The following is a 23136-nucleotide window of genomic DNA, read 5'->3' on the forward strand; positions in this document are numbered from 1 at the left end:
GTCTCTCTAATTTGTTTCAGAAACAACTGAAGTCAACTCAAGGTAGAGGGAAAAACTATGGCAAATAGAAAAAGGCACGTGCTTCAGGACGGGAGACCTCCATGGGGTTTTGTCCCGACCTTCCTGCAGGGTGGGGTAAGGACTAAGTGCTAGTTGATACGATGCGCTCAGAGAACCCGTGGCATATTTCATGTCCATGTTGCTACTGTCGAGGGAGATCGTGCTACACAGTTTGAGTGAAAGTCCAAGAAAGGCTCTTCCTCAAAACCTGCGGAAGCCCGGCCAGAGTTACAGTAACTCCCCGAGCTCAGTGCATTGCCTGGCCTCCTGCAGGGGCTCCCCCCGCCATCCTCCCTCTTCTCCCAGCACTTCCAGGCGGGATACCGCGCATCCCTCTGCTCTTTGCGGAAATGCTTCCACCCTTCCAGCCCTGGCAAACCCGATCTCTCGGTACTTATACATGTATATACATCGATGCAACAAGTTGCTCCGGGGACTGTCGGGCATTGTGGGAGCTGTAGTTCGCCGCTCGCAGCACTACAAGTCCCAGCCTTCCGGCGGAGGAGAAGGAGGAGGAGGCGGAGGCGGAGGAGGAGAGGGAGCCGGCACGGCCCAGGCCTGCAGCCCGTGAGGAAAAGCCCCCCGGGGGCGGGCCGCGCCGGCATGCGGCTCCCCGGCCGGCTCGCCCTGCTCCGCAGCACGCCCCTGGCTGCCCGGCCGCCGGGGAGGGTCCGAACGGGGCGGGCGGCGGCGCGGCGCGGCTTCTCCCGCGGGCGGCTCGGCGGCACCATGGCAGAGGAGGCCAAGAAACGGGCCGCCTTCGCCGCCGTGGACAAGCACGTCCAGGTGAGGCAGCCCGGGGTGCTGCGGGGCGCGGGGGGCTCTGAGCCCAGGTGCGCGGAGCGGCCGCGGGGTGCGCGGAGCCTCCGGGAGCACGGACGGACCCGGAGTGCGCGGAGGGGCTCCGGGGTGCAGGGACGCCCCAAAGCGCAGAGAAGCTCCGGGTGCAGGGACGCCCCAAAGCACAGAGAAGCTCCGGGGTGCAGGGACCTCCCAAAGCGTAGAGCGGCTGCAGGGTGCTGGGGTCCCCCAATGCATGCAGTGGACATGGAGTGCACGGAGCATCCAAGTGCACGGAGCGGCTCCGGGGTGCCGGGACAGGCTCTGGGGTGCCGGGAAACCCCAGTACACGGGAGCGGCTCCGGGGTGCCGGGACAGGCTCTGGGGTGCCGGGAAACCCCAGTACACGGAAGCGGCTCCGGGGTGCCGGGACCCCCCAGTACACGGAGCGGCCATGGGGTGCACGGAGCTTCCCAGCGCATGGAGCGGCTCTGGAGTGCACGGAAGCTCCAGTACCCAGAGAGATCCCGGAGTGCAGGGACAGGCTCGTGGGGTGCCCGGACCCTCCAGTGCACGAGGGGCCACGGGGTGCGTGGAATTCCCCAGTGTACGGACGGAGCTCGGGGTGCAGAGACCCCCTAATCCCCGGACGGAACTTGGGGTGCACGGAGCAACTCTGGGGTGCAGAGACCCCCTAATGCACGGAGCAGACACACGGTGCGCGGAGTCTCCAGAGGCACGGACGGGTCCCGGGCTGCGTGGAGCGGCTCCGGGCGCACGGACGGGCTCTGGGGTGCTGGGACTCTGAGTGCACGAGGTAGCCGTGAGTTGCACGGAGTCCCCCGGTGCACGGACGACCCTGGTGTGCACGGAGCGACTCCGGGGTGTCGGGATTCCACAAAGCACAGAGCGACCTGGGGTTGCAGGGACGCCCTAATTTAGGGGAGCGGCCACGGTGTGCACGGAGCCTCCCGGGGCACGGACGGAGCTCGGGGTGCGCGGAGCGGCTCTGGGTGCAGGGACAGGCTCTGGGGTGCCGGGACCCCCCCAGTGCACAGAGCGGCCACAGGGTGCACGGATTTTTCCAGTTCATGGAGCGGCTTTGGATTGCAGGGACAGGCTCTGGGGTGCCGGGACCCCCCAGTACACGGAGTGGCAGTGAAGTACACGGAGCTTCCCAGGGCATGGACAGGATCCGGGAAGCACGGATCCTCCAGCACACAGAGTGGCTCTGGGGTGCCGGGACTCCCCAAAGCACGAAGCGGCCACGGGGTGTGCAGAGTCCCCCGGTGCATGGACGGACCCTGGGATGCACGGAGCGATTCTGGGGTGCAGCGACACCTTAAAGCACAGAGCGGCCGCGGACTCTCCCAGGGCACGGATGGACCCTGCGGTTCATAGAGCAGCTCCGGGTGCAGGGACAGGATTTGGGATGCTGGGAACCTGCAATGCACAGAGGGGCCATGGGATACACGGAATCCCGGGGTACATGGACGGACCCTGGGGTGCACGGAGCAACTCTAAAGTGCCGGGACCCCACAAAACACAGCGGCCAAGGGGTGCACGGAGCCTTCCAGTGCACAGACAGACCCAGGGGTGTGTGAGGCAGCTCCAGGTGCAGGGACAGGCTGTGGGGTGCCAGGACTCCCAAGTGCATGGAATGGCCATGGGTTGTATGGAACTTTCCAGGGCGTGATGGGCTTCAGGTGGCACAGACTTCTGCAGTGCATGGAGCAGCCCCGAGGTTCATGGCTGCAGTGGGGGGCACTGAGAATACACCCTCCACTCGGAGCACAGACAGTTCTGGGTGCAAAGAGGGACCCTGGGTGCACAGATGGGTCCTGCTGAGCCTCTTTCTCCTTCACTTTGGACTTCACTCCTTTAGCTGGGGAGAAGGAAGAAAACTGCTTTTCCTTCCCCAGTGTGTGCCTCCCTGGCAGCAGCTCCATGCCTCGTCCAGCTCAGCACTGTGTACGCCGAATCTGGGGTAATGTCTTGCACCTCCAAACTTCCACTGTGCACCCTGCTGTGAGCTGGGCTGTGGTGGGAGTTCAGGCTAATGCCATGTCTTGCTCCTTTCTCCAAGTCCGGGATGTGCTGCTGCTGCACCCTATTTCTGACCACCCAAGCAAGGAACAACAGCCCCTGACCAGGGGTTCTGTCTTGTCCTCTGCAGGGGGGGAAATGCAGCCAGGGGCTTGAATCAACCCTTTCAGTGTCAGATAGGGCTGGAGCTGCTTGAAGTTTGGCACAGCCTGATCACAAGCATTTGGAAGAGCAACGGTTACAGTCACGCAGGGGTTTATCGCAGTGTTTGCTGTGCCAGCCCTTTCGCAACAGCAGTGGTGAAATCGGGGTGAGAAGTTGCTGTTAAGAAAGTAGATATTAGCAGTTAGGGGAGAAAAAAAAATCCCTTTCCCTTCCTGCTCCCCCCTTGCTGGGTTAGTGTTTTGATGTTCGGTTGCTGATGGCTTCCCTTATGTCCCATGAAAGTTTGGCTTGTTTTGCAGCCCCTTTCCTAGCAGCAGTCTGTACCTGCCTGAGACCCACCCCCTGCCTGGCCACCACGACCAAAAGTCTGTGAGATGGGGGAGCCTGGGGGCTCTGGCAGTTCCATAAAAATCCCCTTTCTTACCCAAGGCAAGCCCAAAATTGTGCATTGAGGGTTTGTGGGAGGAAGGACTTGTCTCACAAGGTGTGGAGCCAAGACACCACTGTTGCTGTGAGTTACCATAACTGGCTGCTCCTTTGATTTGGGGTAAAATCAGTACTTTTGGACTTTTATAGTGAAATAGCTGGCTTTTATGCTATTTTGTGGCCAGGCAAACTTAGGATAATGTTTCTGGCTGTGTCCCAGCTGACTAAAGTTCAATGTCCAGCTTGTGATGCTGTTTAAATAAATTAGGCAGTGTCTGGGGTATTATGCTCGTGCAAGTTGGCTTCAAGGAACAAGAAGCAGCTCAGAGTCACTGCCCAAGAGCTGAATGGTCTCAGCTGTCAGTTTGTACTGTCGGAGGGCAGCTGCTGTTTGTAATGGATACGTTCTTGTTTGCTCGTTAGAGCTCTCAGGAGGAAGGAGGGTTATCTCTAAAAGCAAAGCTAAGGCTTCCCTTGCACAGCAGGGATGTGTGGGAGACACCGCTGGCTTCAGGGGTTGGTTCTGCTGGACAAATCGCTTTTGCTTAACTCTGCCATAAATCCATGGCACTGGGGGCTTGGGACTGGTACTGGGTGAGGCTCCTCGCTTGGCGTCCTCCTTCACACCCACCCCTGCCTGTGCCAGCACAGGAGCTCCTTGTGTGGCAGATGCACACCTACAGGTGGGAGGGGGGATTAGGAGAGGAGAACTTGTTTCTCCCTTTTTTTTTTTTCTTTTTTTTTTTTTTATTTAAAGCTAGATTGGTGTGTTTACCCACAGCACTTGTCCCCAGGCAGCTGCAGAAGCAGAGTTCCCCAGTCCTGGAGTGGACACTGAGGTGACCAACCTCAGAGGCCATGCACTGTGGGGCTGTGACAGCTTGGGGCAGCGGGGCTGGCACAGGGCTTGGGGTTTTAGAGCTGTAAGCTGCTTGGGAAGAGCTGGCTTTGCGTTTATACAACACCTCTGAAGGTGGGCCCTGTGAGTGTCTCTGTTAGCAATGAAAATACAGGTGGGAGCGCTATGTCCTGCTGCCCCAGAGAGGACTGAGCAAACTTTGGGCTTTGCTCTGTATTTATCTACTACTTTTAGCTGGAGCTCTTTGCTCTGTAACCTTGTAAACTTAGGTTGGACTGGCCAGTCGCTGTGTGCTGCTGATACTGCTCCATGTGTGCTGCCATGTTGGCTTCTGTAATGCTGGGCAGTGTCTTTAGGCCCTTGGGTTGGCTGAGAAAGTGCTGTGGTCACTGCCCACTTCACCCATACGTGGGTCCTCAGCTGTGCTGTTGCTCAGTGCCTTGGTTTTGTTTGGTGGGCTTTTGGTAAACAACCTGAAACGTAATTTTTTTTGTATGAGGTGCCGCTCCTCAGTGCTCTGCTTCTTACCAGTGTTCGCCCTGCCCCTGTTTTTAAAAGTGGATGTTTTATGGTTGGTTTTGCCCCTGGTCTGGCTGGGGTTGGAGCTGAGGAGGGAGAGGTGGGAGCCATGGTAAGGCAGGCGCTGTGACAACACCAGTTTAGACTGACTTAAAGTGCTACTTCACCTCTAATCACTGATAAATGGATGGGCTGGGACCCTTGTGAGCTCTTTCTGCTTCATTATAATGAAGTGGCTGATGCTGAGGCTTTCCCCATCCCTTTAGGGTACCCAACTGCTCCAAGAAAGTGTCCCACCCTACAGAAATGAGGGCAAAGAGATGAAACTGCCTCTTCCCGGGTTGAAACAAGTCTTTTGGGAACACTGGTACTGCCCATGTCCTGCCAGCCTCTGCACAGCTTTGCTTGCCCCTTCCTTGGCTGGCCTTGCCTGGCTCTGCCTGCTGGGTGGGTGACACTGAGAAACCTCAGGAGCTGTTGGGTTTCTGCTGGCCACGTTGCAGGTGTGCAGCAGTGACCTGTTGGTCTCCCCAGCTTTTGCAGAGTCACCGTGGTTAGTGAGGGCTGGGATGTAAGCTGAGCCTCTGGTTTTGGAGAACTTCTGTTTTCTTTAAGCTTTTAACCTGCAGAAGCAAGAGAAATGACTAATCCCAGCGGAGTGTGACATGTCTTCAGCTGCACCTTTCCAGGTGAACTTGCATGACAGCAAGATTTTAGCTGGTTGAAGTGCTGCAGGTGTGGCTTTTTCCACAGCTGCTGAACTCTGGATTTGCTGCACATGAGGAAAGAGCTCCAGATCTGTCTAATATCCAAGAGATAATGCACAAAAGCTCTGTGCCTGCATCTCTGGTTGTCTTCAAGTCTTCCTCATCTGAAGTCTCTGTGGTGATACTGGGCCTCTTTAAGTCAATTTAAGCTTTGGATCCCATCCAAAGAAAATGAAGTACACTGAAAATGGGGAGTGCAGAAGGCTGCAGGTCACTTACAGGGGGTGGGAAACTGAGTTGATGATAAACAGAGACTGACATGGCAGAGAAGATGTCTTGCAGAAGTAACACAAGTGCACCCATCCACCCCCAGCCTGCAGCACCTTTTAGGAGTGTATCTGTGTTATGGGTGACAGGGCAGTCATCCTTCTTAAGCCAGACAATATGCAAAGAAAGGTCAGGATGGAGCTGTGGTTAAAATTTCATCCTCTTCAGCACATGCTGTCAGGCTCACCCACCTTCCAAGTTTTGCTGGACTCTCCTATAGGCAGTTTTACACTCTGTTTTGGAAAACATTTTTTATTATTCACAGGAACAGCTGCTGTGCTCTCTGCTTTGGCTGCTGGTGCATCTGTGCTGTTTACTAACGATATGGTTGGCAGCAAACCCAGCCTTTTACTGTGTGGCTTCCTTGGGAGATTTTATCTTGAGGCTGTTTCCCCTTCTTCCTCTGTGGTATTGTCTGAAATTCACAGCTTTCCGGCAGGAGAGCTTTCATGGAATGCCAGCAACCACCAGTGAGTGTGTTTGGAACACCCTGAGATCGGACCGTGCTGGTAATTAGCAAGCACATGTCCCTTAATGAGAGGGAGAGTTGATTAAAATCCCTTGGCTGCACACCATGGCCATGCCCTCGCTGGCACAGTGTGTTCCCTTCCTTGCCTGTGGAGTGCTGAGATTTTGTGTCCACGTGCATCCCTGGACAAGGCTCCTCTTGCATGTGTTTATAATGCCAATTTTACTGGGGAAAGTGGACAATCTGGAGGCTCCAGTAACAGCATTGCTCTGTCTCTCTTTGATTTGCAGAACAATCAAGTTCTTGGGATCGGAAGCGGATCTACGATTGTACATGCGGTGCAACGATTAGGTACGGTCCTAATCCCCTTCCTGTCCCTTCCACCACAAAAAGTCCCTTTTTCCATCTGCCCCAACTACTTAAAAAGCACCCTACATCACCTGCATGCTGACTTAAAGCTGATGCCTCAGGTCTATTCACTGACTGCTATGTCCTGTTTGAAGCTGAAGGTTAAAACTGGGTGTTGGGCTCCAAACTTATTGCCTGAGAGTCCTGAGGAGGTAATGATTTGCCACCTGTTCTCCCCACACAGCCAGGAAAAGCACTCCACTGGCACCCACCACAAACTGGAGCTGAGCTCCTTGGTCTGGTTCCAGCTTTGCCCAGCTCTGCCCAGTGCTGACTTGCTGTGTGGCTCGGGGCCATGCAGCTGCTCTGCTTCCTTTAACCCGTTTGCCTGTGGCTCCTTTTGCTCCACACATCCACGTGATTCACACTGAGGGCCCTGCTGAGGTGTAATGAAAATGAGGAATGTGAAATCCTGCTGGATTTTATTTATGTACCCCACAGCCAGGTTTACCTGCTCGCTCCAGGTGCAGGGGTTTGCTCAGGGTGTGATTGAGAAAATTTCAGCAAAATATTCGAGTGAGGCAAATGCGGTCTTGCAAAGTGAGTGTGAGGGTAATTATTGTCACGCCTCATTACGGAGGGTGCAGAAGTTTAAAGTTCCTTTGCAGGGCACTCTCAGCTCTAGATCTGTGTGTGGAGGTGCTGAACTTTGAATGTCCTTGCATGCAGAGCAGAGCAGCTGTGGGGGCCATGGTAGGTTGGGAGTGCAGGATCAGCCCTGTTGTCCTTGGGGGCCTTGCTTGGATACAGAGGAGGAATCACAGAATCATTAAGGTTGGAAAAGACCTCCAGGATCCTCAAATCCGATGCAGCACCATCATGTTCACCACCAAACCACACCCCAAGTGCTACATCTGCACTTCCAGGTATGAAGATTCCACCACTTCCCTGGGCAGCACAGTTCAGTGTGTCCTGCCTGGGTGGCTCTGCCTGTCTGGGGAGTCCCCTGGTGACCTCTAGCTCCCTCAGGCAAAGCTGTCCTGCAGCCCAGAGCAGGCTGAGTTCTGATCACAGCCCAGCCCTTCACTGTGCAGGGACATGGCAGGGCTGGGGCTGCCCCTTGGCACCCATCTGGCCCCACACTGTGTGTGTGATGCACTTCATTGTCTGGGAGCTGCTGTTCAGCCTTCTGGGCTTGGCTCAGTACTGCAACCACTCCCTCCTTGAGCACAGAATCAGTCTCTAAATAAATGGCTATTGTATTTGAAGAGGAGTGGCTGTTCCAGGCTGCAAATTCTGGCTTTTCATGTCTCCTGACTGCTTTAGAACTGGGATGTGGCTTGTAACAACATCCAGCCTCATGGATTGCATGTTCCATCCTTCCAGCAGCAGCGCTACCTTGCAGCATGTAGCTCGTGTGCTTGCTCTGGTGCAGGAGCTCTTGCTGACTCTTGGGCTGTTGGCTTGTGCCTGAGTATTGTAATTACTAAAATAACATTTTGTCCATAATGATACCTTAGTAATAGATCTTAGTCATTTGAGGTTAGCCTGGGGGAGGAAATATTTCCTTCCATTTAATGGAATACTGTACTTTATTAGTCCTTTCCCTGCCATATATTTAAATGTTCTATAATAAATTAATGTGATGTCCCCAGGGCAACAAACCAGCAAACCTTTCAGACAGCTGCTGGAGCTCTGTGTTTACATGGAGAGCAGCAAAATCCTGTCTAATGGAGTGAGAGAGGGGATGGGGCCGATTTCCCAGGTGAGGATTTGCTGATGGGCTCCTCTGCTGCTGGAGACGTAAAGGTTAATGGCTCATGGTGGCTTGGGCTGGGCCAGAGTGGGTGTTTAAACATTTCTGACTGTTGAAACTGAGCCTCAGCCTATGGAGAGTGACACCTGTTTGCATTTCGAGCGTGACTGAGTTATTTGCAAGCCAAGCAAGTAATTGCAGTGAATCAGAGGGGCTGCTCTGAACTGAGGTTTTTTTAAAGTGAAAGTTGCTGTGTTTTTACCTTGTGCAATGAACAAACCACGGCTTCTGCTTTTTTCCTGCAGCTGAGCGAGTTAAGGAGGAGAACCTGGCAATTGTCTGCATCCCTACATCCTTTCAGGTAAGTGCTTTCCTCCTTTGCTTCCTGCCAGTCCAGACACTCCTGCAGGGGATCTTCCCTGGGCTGTGGGAGGCCACCTTGCCTCTCTGTGGTTCACAGTGGTGTGAATTAACCAAAACCACCAGTGAAAGCAGACGTGGTGCAGCCCTGCAGATAGACCTCACAAAGAAGGTGATGGTGCTGTGTTAGCCTTACCTGAGCTCAGGGCTGGGAAGTATATTTTGAGCCAGTGTGGTAAGGCTGGTTGTGTCAGGGTTGGTGCGGGGCTTTCTCTGGATCCCAGTTGTGGGAAAATGCTGCTTAGTGGTGAACCAGACTCGTAGTGCAAAGCTCACTGGAGACACTTTGTCTCCTTGGAGTCTGTATCAGCCCTGACAGCTGTAAAGAATAATAGCAAGCTCTTGTGTTTTCAGAGGGAACTTCAAGTGCATCAGCTGGATTTGATAAGAAATTGCAGAAGAGAAATTGGCTTAACCTCTTGTTTGCTGTGCAGCCTTTGAAGGAATTGGTTCATACCAAGCTAGATGCTGAGGGGGCTGGAGGGAGAGGGAGAACCTGGCTTGGTGGTGGAATACAGAGCTGCTGGGGAAGCTTCTGAGCATCTCCCATGCCTTTGGCAATTGGCTTTGGTCTCTTTGCCTCTGTTCCCTCCCTCTGGGCAGGGAGAGGTGACGTGATGGGGATCACCTGAGGGTTTTTCAAGGCTGGGTGGCAATACTGAATTGGGCATGTGTCCTTCTCATGGTCCTGGTGTGGACCTGGGGACTGTACTTTTGTCACCACCTTGTCACCATGAGGACAGTCAGGCAGCATGGCAGGTGGGGCAGAGCCTGTCCTGTGAGGTTTTCAGGGACTGGGTGGGTAAAGCCCTGAGCAACCTTGGAGCTGACCCTGCTTTGACCTGGAGGTTGGATAGAGATCAACCTGAATTATCCTAAAATCTTAGGAAAACTTAACATCCTCTTGCTCTGCAGTTGTTTAAGTGTGGGGGTGACAGGGCTCTCTCTTCCTAGCTGTTGCAAACAGCCAGTGGCCAGCTGGGGTACAATGCAAGGTGCTGCAAAGGCCAGAAAGTGAAAAAAGATAAAAAATTAACCTATATCAGTACTTCCATTGCTTATATAGACTGTGGTGAGAGTCTGTCTTTGATCTAAAGTCTAAAATGATTCCCATCCTGAAATGCCATGTCCCCTTTGAATCTAGGAGAAGTGCTCTGAGTTCAGTCATTAGTTCTTAAAGAAAATATTGATGAAGCTCTTGTAGTGAGCATGGGCTGGAGCCTGTCCTGCCTTGAAATGTTGTCATAGTTCATTTAACATCACCGAGTTTCTTACCAGTAAAACAAAAAGGTTGCTGTTAAAGAGAAGAGAGAGATCATACACTTGCAGGAGCCAAAATTCCCAACACAGGGCTGCCTTGTATCTTTTGCAGTCTCTTAGACCTCAACCAGTTCTGAGTGGCGTGTTCCCGGGCCAGCAAAACAGCATTTTATTTTCACTATGCACAGGTGTAGATGGCTGCCTGAGGTCACTGGCAAGGAAGAGTTGGTTTCAGTGGGCTTTTATACTCCTCCCTTCCCTGTTGTCAGGTCATTAATCCAACACCATGAGTAAAGCTAGATCAGGGTAAGTATCTGTCCCCTGGCGTTTGCGTTGTCTCTTTTCACCAGGCCGTGTGCTGAGAGTCCCACGGAGTGGGACTGTTCCTGCCAAGTGCTGTGCAGTTACCACCACTTTTCCCTCAGTTATGGGAGATCTGCTTTTGGTTCCCACTGCTCCCATTGCCTTGCAAGCAGAGCCTGGAGAGAGCCAAGCCACCTTGTTGCCACACCACTGACTCTAAGCCTGTTCAGGGTCTGGCCTGCATGTGCAGCACAGTGTTTCTCAATGCTTTCCATTTCCCAGATCCCTGAAATCGCCTTACGTGGGCACCATGTGATGAATGCCAACCCACTGATTTTTATTCCTTACATTTTGTGGGTCCTTAGGGCCCCACAGCCCATGGGTGTTAAAACTGCATGCTATGAAATGCCATGATAAACTATTCAAGTCATATCTCATTGCCAGGAGTGCCACCTGCTAATTCTAATGTTTCTGGGCTGCCAATACCTGTGGCTGATGCACTGTGTTAGTGTTAGTGGGTAGAATTCAGGGGAATCAGCTGATCCAGGCTATTGCACTGGGGTTTCTTGGTCTAGCTGCAGCCTGGTAGCAAGTTTGGACTCGAGCAGAGTCTGTGCAAGGAGGGAGTATCGCTTGAATAATGATTTGTAACATAGAAAATTCAACCAGTTAGAGATTCTGCAGATGACACCAAGCTGGGTGGGAGTGTTGATCTGCTGGAGGGCAGGAAGGCTCTGCAGGGGATCTGGACAGGCTGGATGGATGGACCAAGGCCAGTGGTTCTGAGGTTCAACAAGGACAAGTGCTGGGTCTGCACTTTGGGCACAACAGCCTCCTGCAGAGCTCCAGGCTGTGGGCTGAGTGGCTGAAAAGTGGCCAAGCAGAAAAGGACCTGGGGGTGCTGATCAATAGTGGCTGAACATGAGCCAAGCAAGATGTGCCCAGGTGGGCAAGGCCATCGGCCCCTGCCTGTGTCAGCAATAGTGTGGCTGCAGGACCAGGGCAGTGATTGTCCCCCTGTGCTGGGCACTGGTGAGGTCACACCTTGAGTGCTGTGTCCAGTTCTGGGCCCCTCAGGACAAGAAAGCCACTGAGGGGCTGGAGTGTGTCCAGAGAAGGGAGCAGAGCTGGGGAAGGGTCTGGAGCACAGGTGTGATGAGGAGCTGGGGGGGCTCAGCCTGGAGGAGAGGAGGCTCAGGGGGAACCTTATTGCTCTCTACAACTCCCTGACAGGAGGGTGCAGCCACGTGGGGGTTGGTCTCTTCTTCCAAGCAGCAAATAACAGGACAAGAGGAAATGGCCCCAAGTTGTGCCAGGAGAGGTTTAGATTGGATATTAAGGAAACTGAGAAGGTGGTCGAGCACTGAACAGGCTGCCCAGGGCAGTGGTGGAGTCACCATCCCTGCAGGGATGTAAAAGACATGTGTCACTTGGGGACCTGGTGGCCTGGGCAGTGCTGGGTTAATGGCTGGACTTCATGTTACTAAATCTGCCTAGACGATTCTGTGACTCCCTGTTTAAGCTGAGGGACTGAGCCAAGGGCAGCTCTGGGTGCCCTGTGTTGCGTTACCACTAGAGGGAAACACACGGCCACTGCAGGAAACGTAGATCGGAGCCACCAAGTAGCTGTTTCAGCAGCTTCCCACACTTTTCCCACGAGTTATGCTTCTGTTTGTTTATTTTTTAGCTTACTTCCAATATGAAAAATATTTTCTTTGTTAGTTCCACATTGCTGTGGTGTAAATGTTTAATTTTCTTGGTCCCATTTTTCAACTGAAGGAGATAAGAAGGGCTGGATGGGTGTGAGGGAGAATGATGTCCAAGCTGAAACAACGTAGGATTTAAAATTCCATATCTGCTTGATGCACGTGATTCCCACCAAGCTGATGAGGCCTCCTGCTATTTAGTATGGAGAGACCCAAACCCAGGAGTCCTGTTGCACCGTCTGAGCATTTTAGTTTAAATCAGCAGCAGGATTTCCTTTTGATTAAACTGCTCTGCTCTGGAAACATCAATTTCTCCTTGCTGTGTGTTCCCACTGCAGCCTCTCCACCAGCTCAGAGTGGAGCAGTGGAGCTCTCCCAGGGAGGCTCCGTCCTTGCTGCAGCTAGAGAGTGACACCATGAGTCTGTTTTCCTTTCCTGCCACTGGTAACTGGTGTTTGTTGTCTTCTTGGTGCACAGGCCCGTCAGCTGATCCTGCAGAACGGCTTAACACTGAGTGACTTGGACCGAAATCCAGAGGTAAGTGGGACCATGGAGCTGAGACCTCACCTGACCTTCGTCTCAGCTGGTCATTCAGAAAGTGTCCAGGCTCCTTTGTCCTCCCCTGAGGCTGAGTTTGGGCAGCCACACTGCAGAACAGGAGTGAGAATTTGAGTTAGGACAACAGGAAATGGCCTCAAGTTTTGCTACAGGAGGTTTAGATCGGATATTAGGAAAAATCTCTTCACTGAAAGGTTGGTCAAGTACTGGAGCAGGCTGCCCAGGGCAGTGGTGGAATCAGCATCCCTGGAAGTGTTCAAAAAACATGTAGATGTGATGCTTAGGGACATGGTTTAGTGGGGACCTGGCAGGGTTTGTTGAGTGGTTGGACTCAATGATCTTAGAGGCCTTTTCTAACCTTAATGATTCTATGATTTTAACAGGTTTAGTTTATTTTTCCCCCAAGTTCTCTCCTAGTTCTTGTCCTTTTAGATGGCAAGAAGGCTGCTTGGTTTTGTTGCCTCCAGGTGCTTGGCATCTCTTCCAAGATGAGGCCTGAGGCAGGGATATTGCTGAACTGTCAAAGATTTTTCCTAGGAAAACCCTGCACGCTGGTCCTTAAATGACACCAGAGGATAAAGGAGATGTGCCTTTCAGGCCAGCAGTTGGTTTGGGTTTCTCTTCCTCCTGCTTTCACATGCCTGTGGTTTTTAGAGGGGCTTGGGTGGTCTCAGGGTATCCTTGGGTGGCCCATCAGACACTCTGCTCAGGCTGGCACCAAGGTGCTCCCTGCTCTGGTGACATTTGTGACTGCTGCTTGGGACCCACCACCCCTGGAGCTGCACCAGGAGCAGGGCCTGGATGCTGCACAGGAGGGGTTTCCACACCAATTTTCTCCTCTTCCCACAGCTTGATGTTGCCATCGATGGAGCAGATGAGGTGGACTCTGACCTCAACCTTATCAAAGGTGGCGGGTGAGCCTTGCTGTCCATCTGTCTGTCTGTCCCAGAGCTGGTGGTGGGGGCTCTGAGCATCCTTGTGTGGCTGTGGGTGTCTCTGGGGTGGGCTGGAGAGGATCCTGTGCAGGGCTGTGTGTGCACCCACAAGGGGAGATGGCTCCTGGCCAAGGCTGCCAGGGACAAGGGGCACAAAGTGAGGGGTGAGGATAAGGAGGATAAGGTGTGGGGCAATGCCAGCACCAAAACCAGCAAGAACATGATGGAGAGGACTGGACTTCAAGGCCATTAGGCACAGTGGGGAGCAGTCTGATGTTTTCTGTGTTGTCTTTATTTTTTCCCCCTTGCAGTGGCTGCTTGACACAGGAGAAGATAGTTGCAGGATTTGCAAAGTGCTTCATTGTTATTGCTGATTACAGGTGAAGATATTACTGTTCATTATACCTTTTTCCTCCATGGGAGGTTTCAGATGGTGCTGTGTTAGGCCATTATTGTCATTCCAGTGGTTAGAGGAGAGCAGGAATGGGTGGAAATGAGCCTGGCTCCCAGTACTCCAGCAATTCAATTTATCTTTTTTGCTTAATTTTTAACTCAGCAGGCCTGCTTGGGAGTCAGCAGAGCTTGTGGGGCAGTGGCAGTTCTGCTCTTTGAGCTCAGTGAGTGTCAGCATGGGATAAATTTTCCAGCCATGGGGCTGTGGAAAAAACAACTCTTGTTCTGCTTGTCCAAAACATGTCAAAACAGGGCTTGTGACTGGATAGAGCATCGTGTATGGCTCTTGCTGCAATGGGCACACATGGACTGACCCTGTGTCCTCCTGAGCCTTGTGCCTGAGGGGTTTTCAAAGGGCCTGGGGTGACGTCAGTGGTGTCAGCAGTGTAATGTCCAACACTAATCCCACCTCAAACTGTGCCCTCAGGAAAAAATCTGACAACCTTGGGGAGCAGTGGAAGAAGGGGGTTCCCATCGAGGTCATCCCCATGGCTTATGTCCCTGTCACCAGAGCCCTGACCAAAAAATTCGGCGGTGTCGTGGAGCTGCGGATGGCTGTTAACAAAGCAGTGAGTGTCCCTGGCAGCCCTGCTTCCCCTGAGGAGCCGTCTGAACGTGGGCAAAGGGAGCACCAGAGGTCTGGCCCTTCATCTAGTGAAATCTGGGCTTTCACTCCCATGAGTGGCATCTTGTGTAACTCCTCCTTACTACAGTTACTCAGTTGGGTATTTAGGGGTTCAGGCTGCTGCTCATTGAAAGCCTCTCTGGCCATGACCCCTGAAGAAACATCCCGGAGCAGGGAGCAGAGGGATTGCCAGCCTGGGTCTGACCTGCTGCTCTTGGGGCTGTTGGGGGGCTGCGGGGCAGTCTGTGCTGCCAAACAGGGCCCGAGGTAGGGATGATGGTTTCACTGACAGGTTTATTGTGGGGACTGCCCCAATTTACTTGAAGGATGACTCTAAACCACTGCAGCAGGGACAGCTGGTCCCAGTGAGGGCTGTGACAATCCCTGGCTGGGATCAGGAGACATGGGGCTTATGTCATGACAACTGGGTTTGCTTCCAGGGCCCTGTGGTGACAGACAATGGGAACTTCATCCTGGACTGGAAGTTTGACAAGGTTCATGAGTGGCGTGAAGTGAACAGCGCTATAAAAATGATACCAGGTGATGTCTGTGATTTTTTAAAAACCACAAAAGCTGGCTAAGGCTTGGTGTGTGACAAGTAACCTGGACTGTGGCAGCTCTCCTCTAGATATGAGGAAATGTAGTGTGTGTGTATTTGCTCTCCTCCTGCAGGTCCCTACATTTGTTTCTACTCAAAAGATAAGTCAGCTCAATTGGTACAACTGTGCCCATGTGGCTTTTTCATATGGTGGTGAAAACCTGGGGTGATCCTGGTTGATGTTGACACTGCTTCCCATTAGACACAACAGTCCTGTCCTCTTCCTTACTCTCCTTGTGCTCATTTATAGAGTGACTTTTAGTGGAAACACTGGTGGAGGGAGGGTTTGCACTGTGCTGTGGTATTTTCCAGAAGGTGCTTACAGCCCTGCATTCCATTCCCATTGGGAGGCCCTCCACGTTCACCTTGCTGTGAGGATAAAGTACCCAAGCTCTTGCTGGGCTCGAGTAGCAGTGCTGAGTGCTCTGTTTGCAAACAAAGCAGCCTCTCTGCAAGGACACTGCTGAATGAGTTAGGACGCCTGCCTTGCATGAGACCTGCTGCCCAGGCCAGAGCTGCCTCTGGACCATCCAGGTCTGCCCAGGGTCACTGGATCTCTCTGAACTTCAGGGAAGCAGCATCTGGATGTCTCTCTGGTTGTCTTGGCAAAGCCTGCCCCTGGAGTCCATAACACAGCTGCCTTCACTGACTGCTCATGTGTTGCCAGAACATGCAGGAACAGGTTGGGATCTTGTTGCACAAACCCCAGTGTCCCCACAAAGCAGCCATATATTGTCCTGGCTCCACAACTGAAACACCAGACCAGGCAGAGGCTGGGTGAAGAGTCACCAGTAACTTCTAGTTGTTTCTGGTCAGTGGTTTTGCTTCCCTCCGTAGTTCTTATCACAGAATCACAGAATTGTTGGGGTTGCAAGGGATCTCTGGTGACCACTGCTGGTCTGGGCTGCCCCTGGTGCAGTGCTCCATATCCTAATCCACTTGCTGCCCTTGGCTGTACAAATGTCTCTATTATTGGAGCTGCTTCTGTGCAAGAGGCAGACAGTGCCTGGTTACTCTGCACAGCAGGAACTTCTTCCCTGCATTGTTTTTGGTTTAGAAAGGAATGGTAAATGATGGGACCTGTTCCATCCTGTGGGCGTGGTCCCAGCACTGTTTGCTGCTCAGAAATGGATCTGCTAAGGGAAGAAGAGCTTCTTCCCCACCCAGAAGTGGATGAGCCTAAATGTGAGGCTGTTAAAGCCTAAATGCAGTACCAGTAGAAGGGTTTTGGCCACCTTGTGCTTGTGGTAGCCCTTGTCCTCCATTTCTATCCGCCTTCCTGGCCTCTGGCTGTGTCTCAGTGATCACTGTGAAGTTAGGAGCACCCCATAATTAAATGCAGCCAAAAGTACATATGCAAAAGGGCTACAAATTGCAGAGGCAGTACCAGAGCTGCTGAATCTTAACATTTGAACAAGTGTTATCCAGGTGATCTCTTACAGGATAGTCTTTTAGATGAGTTTAAAGGCAAAGGAAGTAGTCCCTAATCCTGTGGGTGTCTGTAGCTTCCTCCTGCTCCCATGGGTCATCAGATGGTAGAAAATGCTTTTCTCATGATTGTGTTGGTGCAATAGTGGTGGCTGGGGCAGCATGAACGTCGCGGGAGCTTTGGGAGTTGTTTCTCAGTCTCTGGAGAGTTTTTGCTGGGAGTGGCTGCATGGCAAAGACTTCCCAGAAGCTCCGAGTTTGGCTGATACAGGTTGGACACTTCTCCAAACCTCTGATGGAGGCACTGGTGGTTTTTATTGAGCAAAACCACAGGCAGAGCAGAGGACACGAGCGCAGGGGTGGCTCTGGCAGTAACCAGTGACCTCTCGTTCCGCAGGCGTGGTGGAGACGGGGCTGTTCGTCGACATGGCTGAGGTGGTGTATTTTGGGATGGAGGACGGCTCCGTCAGCGTGCGGGAGAAGCAGCCCTGCTGACAGGGCCCTGCCACGGGGACTCAGCTGTTGTGATGGTGCCAACCTGACGTTTTGCCTTAAGGAGCAGCGGCTGTCGCAGGAGACCCGCGGGAAAGCCCATCTGAATCCGCTGACGTGATACTGAATGTCTTTTTTTAAAAAAACAAAAAACAAAAACAAACAAATGAACAAACAAACAAAAAAAAATAGATTCTATTTCTATATATATATTTTTACTTTACAGGAATGTTGTCTTTTTTTAATGAGTCGTTTCAATGAATTGCTTTAACGTTTTTATTTTGTTTTCTAAGAAATACTTACCAAAAACAGTACTCCCTGGTTTTGTGTTTGGAAGGTTTTTTTCTTTTTCTTGAAGAGAACTTGAACCCTTCTGGTTGCTCATAGTGCTTAACGATGGAGGTCAGAAATACAATCCTAATGCATCATTCCTAACTGTCCTGGCTGGGAGGGTGATATATGTCACAGGAGCACATCCAGTTGGGACCTGCTGATGCCTTATTTGGAACCTTTTTGGTTCAGTATTTTATGCCTTTTATTTTTCTATACCACTGTTTTTTAATAGTTCAGGATGTCTGGTTGTCCTCTGTGCACATGACAATTCTCTGAGCCTAGGGTGGTCTCTACATCCCCCTCTCTGGGACACTAATAAGGGCCTTTTCTGGGCTTCTGTATGGAGGAGACATTAATCCTTTGAGCCAAACTCTGCTCTCAGTTAATTCAGTACCTCTGATTAAAGTCTATCCTGTAGCTGGAGATGTTTGGGACTTTGTCCTTGTAGACCAAGAGCAGAACTGGGTGCTTGATGAAGTTTACAGGAGCATATTTTAGCAGCTTAGGGCAGTATGGAATAGTGTTCAGTGGCAAATGATCTGATTTGGAATGAAGGTTAATTATCGCCCCTCACGGCTGGTTGATTTGTGGAAGGATAGAGCAGAACGCACAGGAAAATGGAGTCTTCCTGCCTAAATTTTTCACGTGTAGCAGGAGAGAGACACTCGTTTAACATCTCATTTTTGGTGTATAGGTGCTTTGCATGGTTCTGATGTTGAAATGCAAGCCCTCTCCTTGTGTTTTAGACACTGAAATAAAGAGCTGTTATACCAGACTTGGTGGTAATTTTGTTCTCAAAGTAACTTATTTTGTGGATAATGGGGCAGATCATGGTCAGACCAACTTCTGCTAATTTCCCTCTTGCAAAAATCCCTCACTCAGGCCAAATCCACCTTTCTGCATTTGATTTCTTTTTGCTTATTTAAAATTAACCAGATTGTCTGGTCAACACTTATCTGCAGTGCTTTCCTCAACAGACACTGTCTTCAATTTGCACGTCTAAAACCTGTGCATCTAAATCCAGCTCTTGTACTGAGCAAACCGCCAGCAGCTTGCTGGAAACACTGGGATTTCTTTTCCCGCAAGCCTGGTGTTGCAGAAGCCATTTGCAAAGCCCTAGCCCTGGCCAGGGGCTGTTTTCAGATGCTTTTGGGCTCCTAATGTAATCCTGGATAAACAGAGAGCAATCAAGCACAGCTTTGTGCCCAAGTGCCTTCTCACTCAGCGTGCTGCTGGAAATGAGATTAGCGGGAGCGAGTGCTTCTGTTGACTCTCCTCTGTCTGAAATCAAACAGCTCCTTCTCAAAAAGCCAATAAACCCATTACTGCACCATTACTTTCTGGCCCTGGACCAGCTGTGATCTCATTCAGCTCTGTGCTTAGCAGGGGCTCCTTAGGTCTAAGCCTGAAGATGGGCAGGTCTGATTCCGGAGCTGCTCTGGGTACTTGGGCTGCAGGTTGATCTCATGGGAGCTTTTGCAGCAGATTCCCCTGCTGGGGTGGGACTTTGAGTGGGTCTTGGGCACAGTGTGCACTGTACCACACAGCTGGAATTAAAATGTCTGTGTGGAATTAAAATCCCTGAAATGCTGGAGAAAATGTGGTGTCTGAACCCTTGTGCAAGCTCCCCCAGCTCACATTTGCTGAGCCAGTAGACGGGGTTTGACTTAAGGGGCTCCTAGGAATGGTCATGTCCTTTCCCTTGGAGGCTGCCAGGCTCCCTCATCTGTCATGACCACCCTCATCTTCATCTGCCAGCACGTTCAGGTGTGGTGCAGGGAGTCCATCCCCTCCTGGGGTGGCTTTGTGCCCTGGCCCTGCCCTGCCACCAACACTGCCTGCTTACACTGATGCTCAGCTGCCTTGTCACGAGCTTGTTTGAAGAAAGTGAAGTGTACAGGCAGCAGGGGTATTTCTAATCCCTGGTCCTTGCTTTTCTAGGCTATCACCATTATTACATGTATTTTTGGAGAGGTAACAGTTTATAGATGATCATGCCATGGTAGATCTCCAGCTGAGGGCAGGCATTGCAGCTCCCTGTCACTTCCTGGGGTAGAAGCAGCTCCCAAGAGCTCCTGGGCTTGTTTGTTGAACTTGATTTTACCACCTTGGCTGGTTTCACTGTTCAAAGGGCTCTTTAAAGATCCTTTGGAAGCCTTTAGAGAGGGGGCTGCCAGGTCTATTCCATGCTTCTCCCTTCCACCTTGGGAAGAAAAGCGGGGATATATTTTTAGAAATGGCATTGGGAAAAAAATGCTATCAAAAGCAGGTGGAAGGAGGTGTCCTTTTACACCCAAGGCAGGCTGGTTGTGGCTATTTAGGGTGCATTCCTGCAGTGGGTTCTGTTACCTGCTGTGGTCCAGCCCCACCACGTTGCCTTTCAGGTTGTGCAGAGTGGGTAATGCACAGAGATTTACCATTAGCACTGAATTATGGATTAACTTGGCCCTGGAGGAAACAAACGTTTCATGAAGGAGCAACAGCAGCGCTAAAATTAATGAGCAACAGAGGTAATAAAACACTAGTCCCATTCAGAAAAAAAAAAAAGCAATATAAATATAGTAAGAGAGTGCATCAGATTCAATTTAATTAACCTGTGGTTAATAGGTTAAATAATTAAGATGAATTAATTAAACTAACTAGAAAGAAATTGTGTTTTGTTAAACCAACTCACCTTGTTCCATGTTATATAGAAAATATTGCTATCTGTCAAGTTATTATAGTCAGTGTAGGATGGGATTTATGTTCTGACATAATTACTGATCTGAGAAATGTGACATAAAAAGAGGTGAAAATAATTAAGCAGGCAGCATAGAAGATGTGTGCTCTGGGTATTAAACCAAACTATTACAGCTAAAGTGATGAGGAAAAAATCAGCATAGCACCACCAGTGATAAAAATTAGCTGTGAGGAATATTAGTAAGCTGTAATATGTATTAATATCTTTTAAACATAAAGCCAGATTAATTTTTTATCTGTGTGGATTTAACAAAAAATTGTGTAATGACAGTGTCTTTGGTCCAGCTGCACCAGGAATGGAGGAAAAGGAAAGATGTCCTAATTTTCAAAGTGATTTTTCAAATTTATCCAGCCTTTTGAATCCTCAAAAAATGTCTTTGCAGTTTTATTTCACTCAGTACATCAGCAGAAAGGTGATGCATTTCAGACTGAAGATGAACTTAAAGACCTAAAACTGCCAGGTTTTTGTACCGAGAACTTGTGAAGTTTATTCATTTCCCCTTCCAGTAACTTTAACAGGAGTTTTATCATCCCTGTAACTCCATAACTCTGGTAGCTGAGACCAGGGGGTTTTTTTTCAGCGCATGAGACTTTTTCAGTTTGTATTTTTACACCTACCAATACAAACACCTCTTACACTTCCTTAATGACACTTCTAGTCTTGTGAAAATCATGTCAGATCATTGAGAGTAAATGTAGTGAGCAAAACAGTAAAGGAGCAGTGGCTTGGTTTGACTACAGGAAATTACATAAACTATTTTTTTAGTGAAAAGAGGAGACTTTGTACGAGAATGTGTGAGTGAAAGATAAAACCATCAATCATGCTGGAAAGCAAAATGCTTCTGCTGATTTATGTTGTTTCTGGAAGTCAGTAACAGAAAGATGAAATTCAGCAGAAGAACAAAAGCGGCTATTGAGCCAAATACCTCAGATCTGTAAACCTCCCAAGATTCAATATTCAATATTCAAGTTCACTCAGGGATATTGAATTAGAAATATTTTTTATCACACTAAATTCAAAGTTCATCTCATGCCATACTGTTAAAAATACATGCACATGAATTTGATCATGCAAAAAAAGGCCCAAAGAAGCTGAAGTGCCTGCTAACTGGAATGATCTTTTTTATTGTGCACCAAACTCTAAATTCCCTCGTGGTGGTCTTTCAGTGCAGGATTAATTAAAGAAAATACTACATCAAGTATCCTTTCTACTTATAAATGTCTCACAGGTTTGTGTAATCTCTTACTGAAGCTATTGCTAGAATTCCTTATAGATCAAAACCTCTAATTAAACATTAATTCCCTTAAAATATTTTCAAAGCCTTAATTTCAGTAACTTGCAAGTTATTTGCCTGCCACAGCACACTGTCTTCTTGTAATCAGTATTTAATAACCTGTACAGTTTAATCCCAATGTAATGTATTTGGCAATGGCAAATGAAATTGAAAAACCCTGCTGTAAATCTAGATGGTACACTGGGATGCTTTTATTACTATCTTAATTTATTGCTGGAAAGGAAAAGACAGTCCTGCCTTCCTTTAACCCTTAAAAGAGTATTAGAAGAGGAGATTAGCATTCTTTCCTTTACTTTTATACAAAACTTAGTGAGAGCTGGACCACATCAGTGAAGAGTCAAATGCGTAAGTACAGCTCATAAGTAATGTGCCAAAATCTTGTCTAATTGAAGAGCAAGCAGATAGTCCCAGTTTCTGTTTACTGAGATGGCTTTCAGGGTCTGATCTGCTGTATATGAGCACCTTGGGAAAACTCAGCCTCTTTGCCACAGACCACCACTGTTCTGACAGAGTATTTGCAGGTTTCTCTGCAGGTCAGCTGTGAGCTGTGGTTTATCATTTATGAAATGTTTCTTTCATCCTTATTTGAGAGCTGAAGCAACACCTGCTGACCCTGGCTGGGGCTTTGGGGCTGTGCTGAGTGTTTTTGCTCGGGCTCTATGTTTTTCCTGTGGATTTGCTGCCGTGACTAGCCCTGGCTATCAACAGCCTTTTCCAGCCTCCTTCCAGAGGCTCCCCAGTAGCCCAAGGCCGTTACTGCTCCCTCATCTGATCTTTGGAAGCTGCTCAAGGAGTTGCTTTGCCGTAACTCATATCTCTGATGCCCACAAATAACCAATGACCTTAATTTCCAGTACCTGGGATGCTCTGCCTCATCAACACCATTGCCTCAGCACCAGCGAGTGATAAAAAGAGCTTTTTGTCACTTTCAAAGCAAGTCAGCAAGAAACTTTTAGCAGATTGAACACCCTCAGCAGTAGAATCATTAGAAAAATCTTTTCTGCTCACTGGGTTGTACAGCTGGAGGTAACAGCAAGGTTTTGCCACATGTGTCACTCACAATCACATCAAAACTACTCAGAGGTTCAGTATTTTTTAATCCATCCTGCCTGGGCAATTTCTTGCCTTTTCTGCTTTTCAACTAAATCAGTTTTGGGTCCTGTATAAAAGATAAAAATGTAGGATATTTTTTTCCTGAAAATCAGATGGACATGTTTTTAAGCTCCCAGGCAGGCAGCCGCAGTTCCGTGTTCCCTCTTCACAGCTGAGGCTGGCCTGTGTCGAGTTGAGAGGAGGAAAACCCATCTGGTTACATAGCTGGGATTTTTTCCCCTGGAGTAAATCTAATACCTGAGCCTTAAAAATAATGGGTGTTCTAGAGACAGTGAACAGAAAGTAAAGTTGGTAACCTCTCCCATGTGCCAGGTCAGCAGGGAATATTTCATCCAGGCTCGTTTTCTTTATCTGAAAGTGACATTTCTTCACTTCAAATGCTCAGAATTCTGGACACCAGTCAGAGGACATTGTTC

The 23136-nt window shown here is 50.0% G+C and overlaps 1 protein-coding gene across 1 annotated transcript; it reads left to right on the top strand.

The window, feature by feature from the left end:
• The first annotated feature begins 598 nt into the window (after positions 1-598).
• On the top strand, positions 599-18348 carry RPIA (ribose 5-phosphate isomerase A). Its single transcript, XM_039551150.1, has 9 exons — positions 599-846; positions 6649-6709; positions 8768-8823; positions 12629-12688; positions 13559-13623; positions 13956-14024; positions 14525-14666; positions 15163-15262; positions 17146-18348. The coding sequence occupies exons 1-9, from the start codon at positions 664-666 to the stop codon at positions 17241-17243; spliced, it is 834 nt and encodes a 277-aa protein (XP_039407084.1). The 5' UTR covers positions 599-663; the 3' UTR covers positions 17244-18348.
• The last annotated feature ends 4788 nt before the right edge of the window (positions 18349-23136 follow it).

This window comes from Corvus cornix, chromosome 4 (genome assembly GCF_000738735.6).
Source record: "Corvus cornix cornix isolate S_Up_H32 chromosome 4, ASM73873v5, whole genome shotgun sequence".
NCBI classification, from domain to species: Eukaryota; Metazoa; Chordata; class Aves; order Passeriformes; family Corvidae; genus Corvus; species Corvus cornix.

Bases quoted from the DNA above. Each gene is read 5' to 3' on its own strand.
- RPIA (XM_039551150.1), top strand. From the start codon at position 664: ATGCGGCTCCCCGGCCGGCTCGCCCTGCTCCGCAGCACGCCCCTGGCT. The intron at 8,824-12,628 runs GTAAGTGCTTTC...CTTGGTGCACAG, and splicing joins GCATCCCTACATCCTTTCAG to GCCCGTCAGCTGATCCTGCA. The intron at 15,263-17,145 runs GTGATGTCTGTG...CTCGTTCCGCAG, and splicing joins CGCTATAAAAATGATACCAG to GCGTGGTGGAGACGGGGCTG.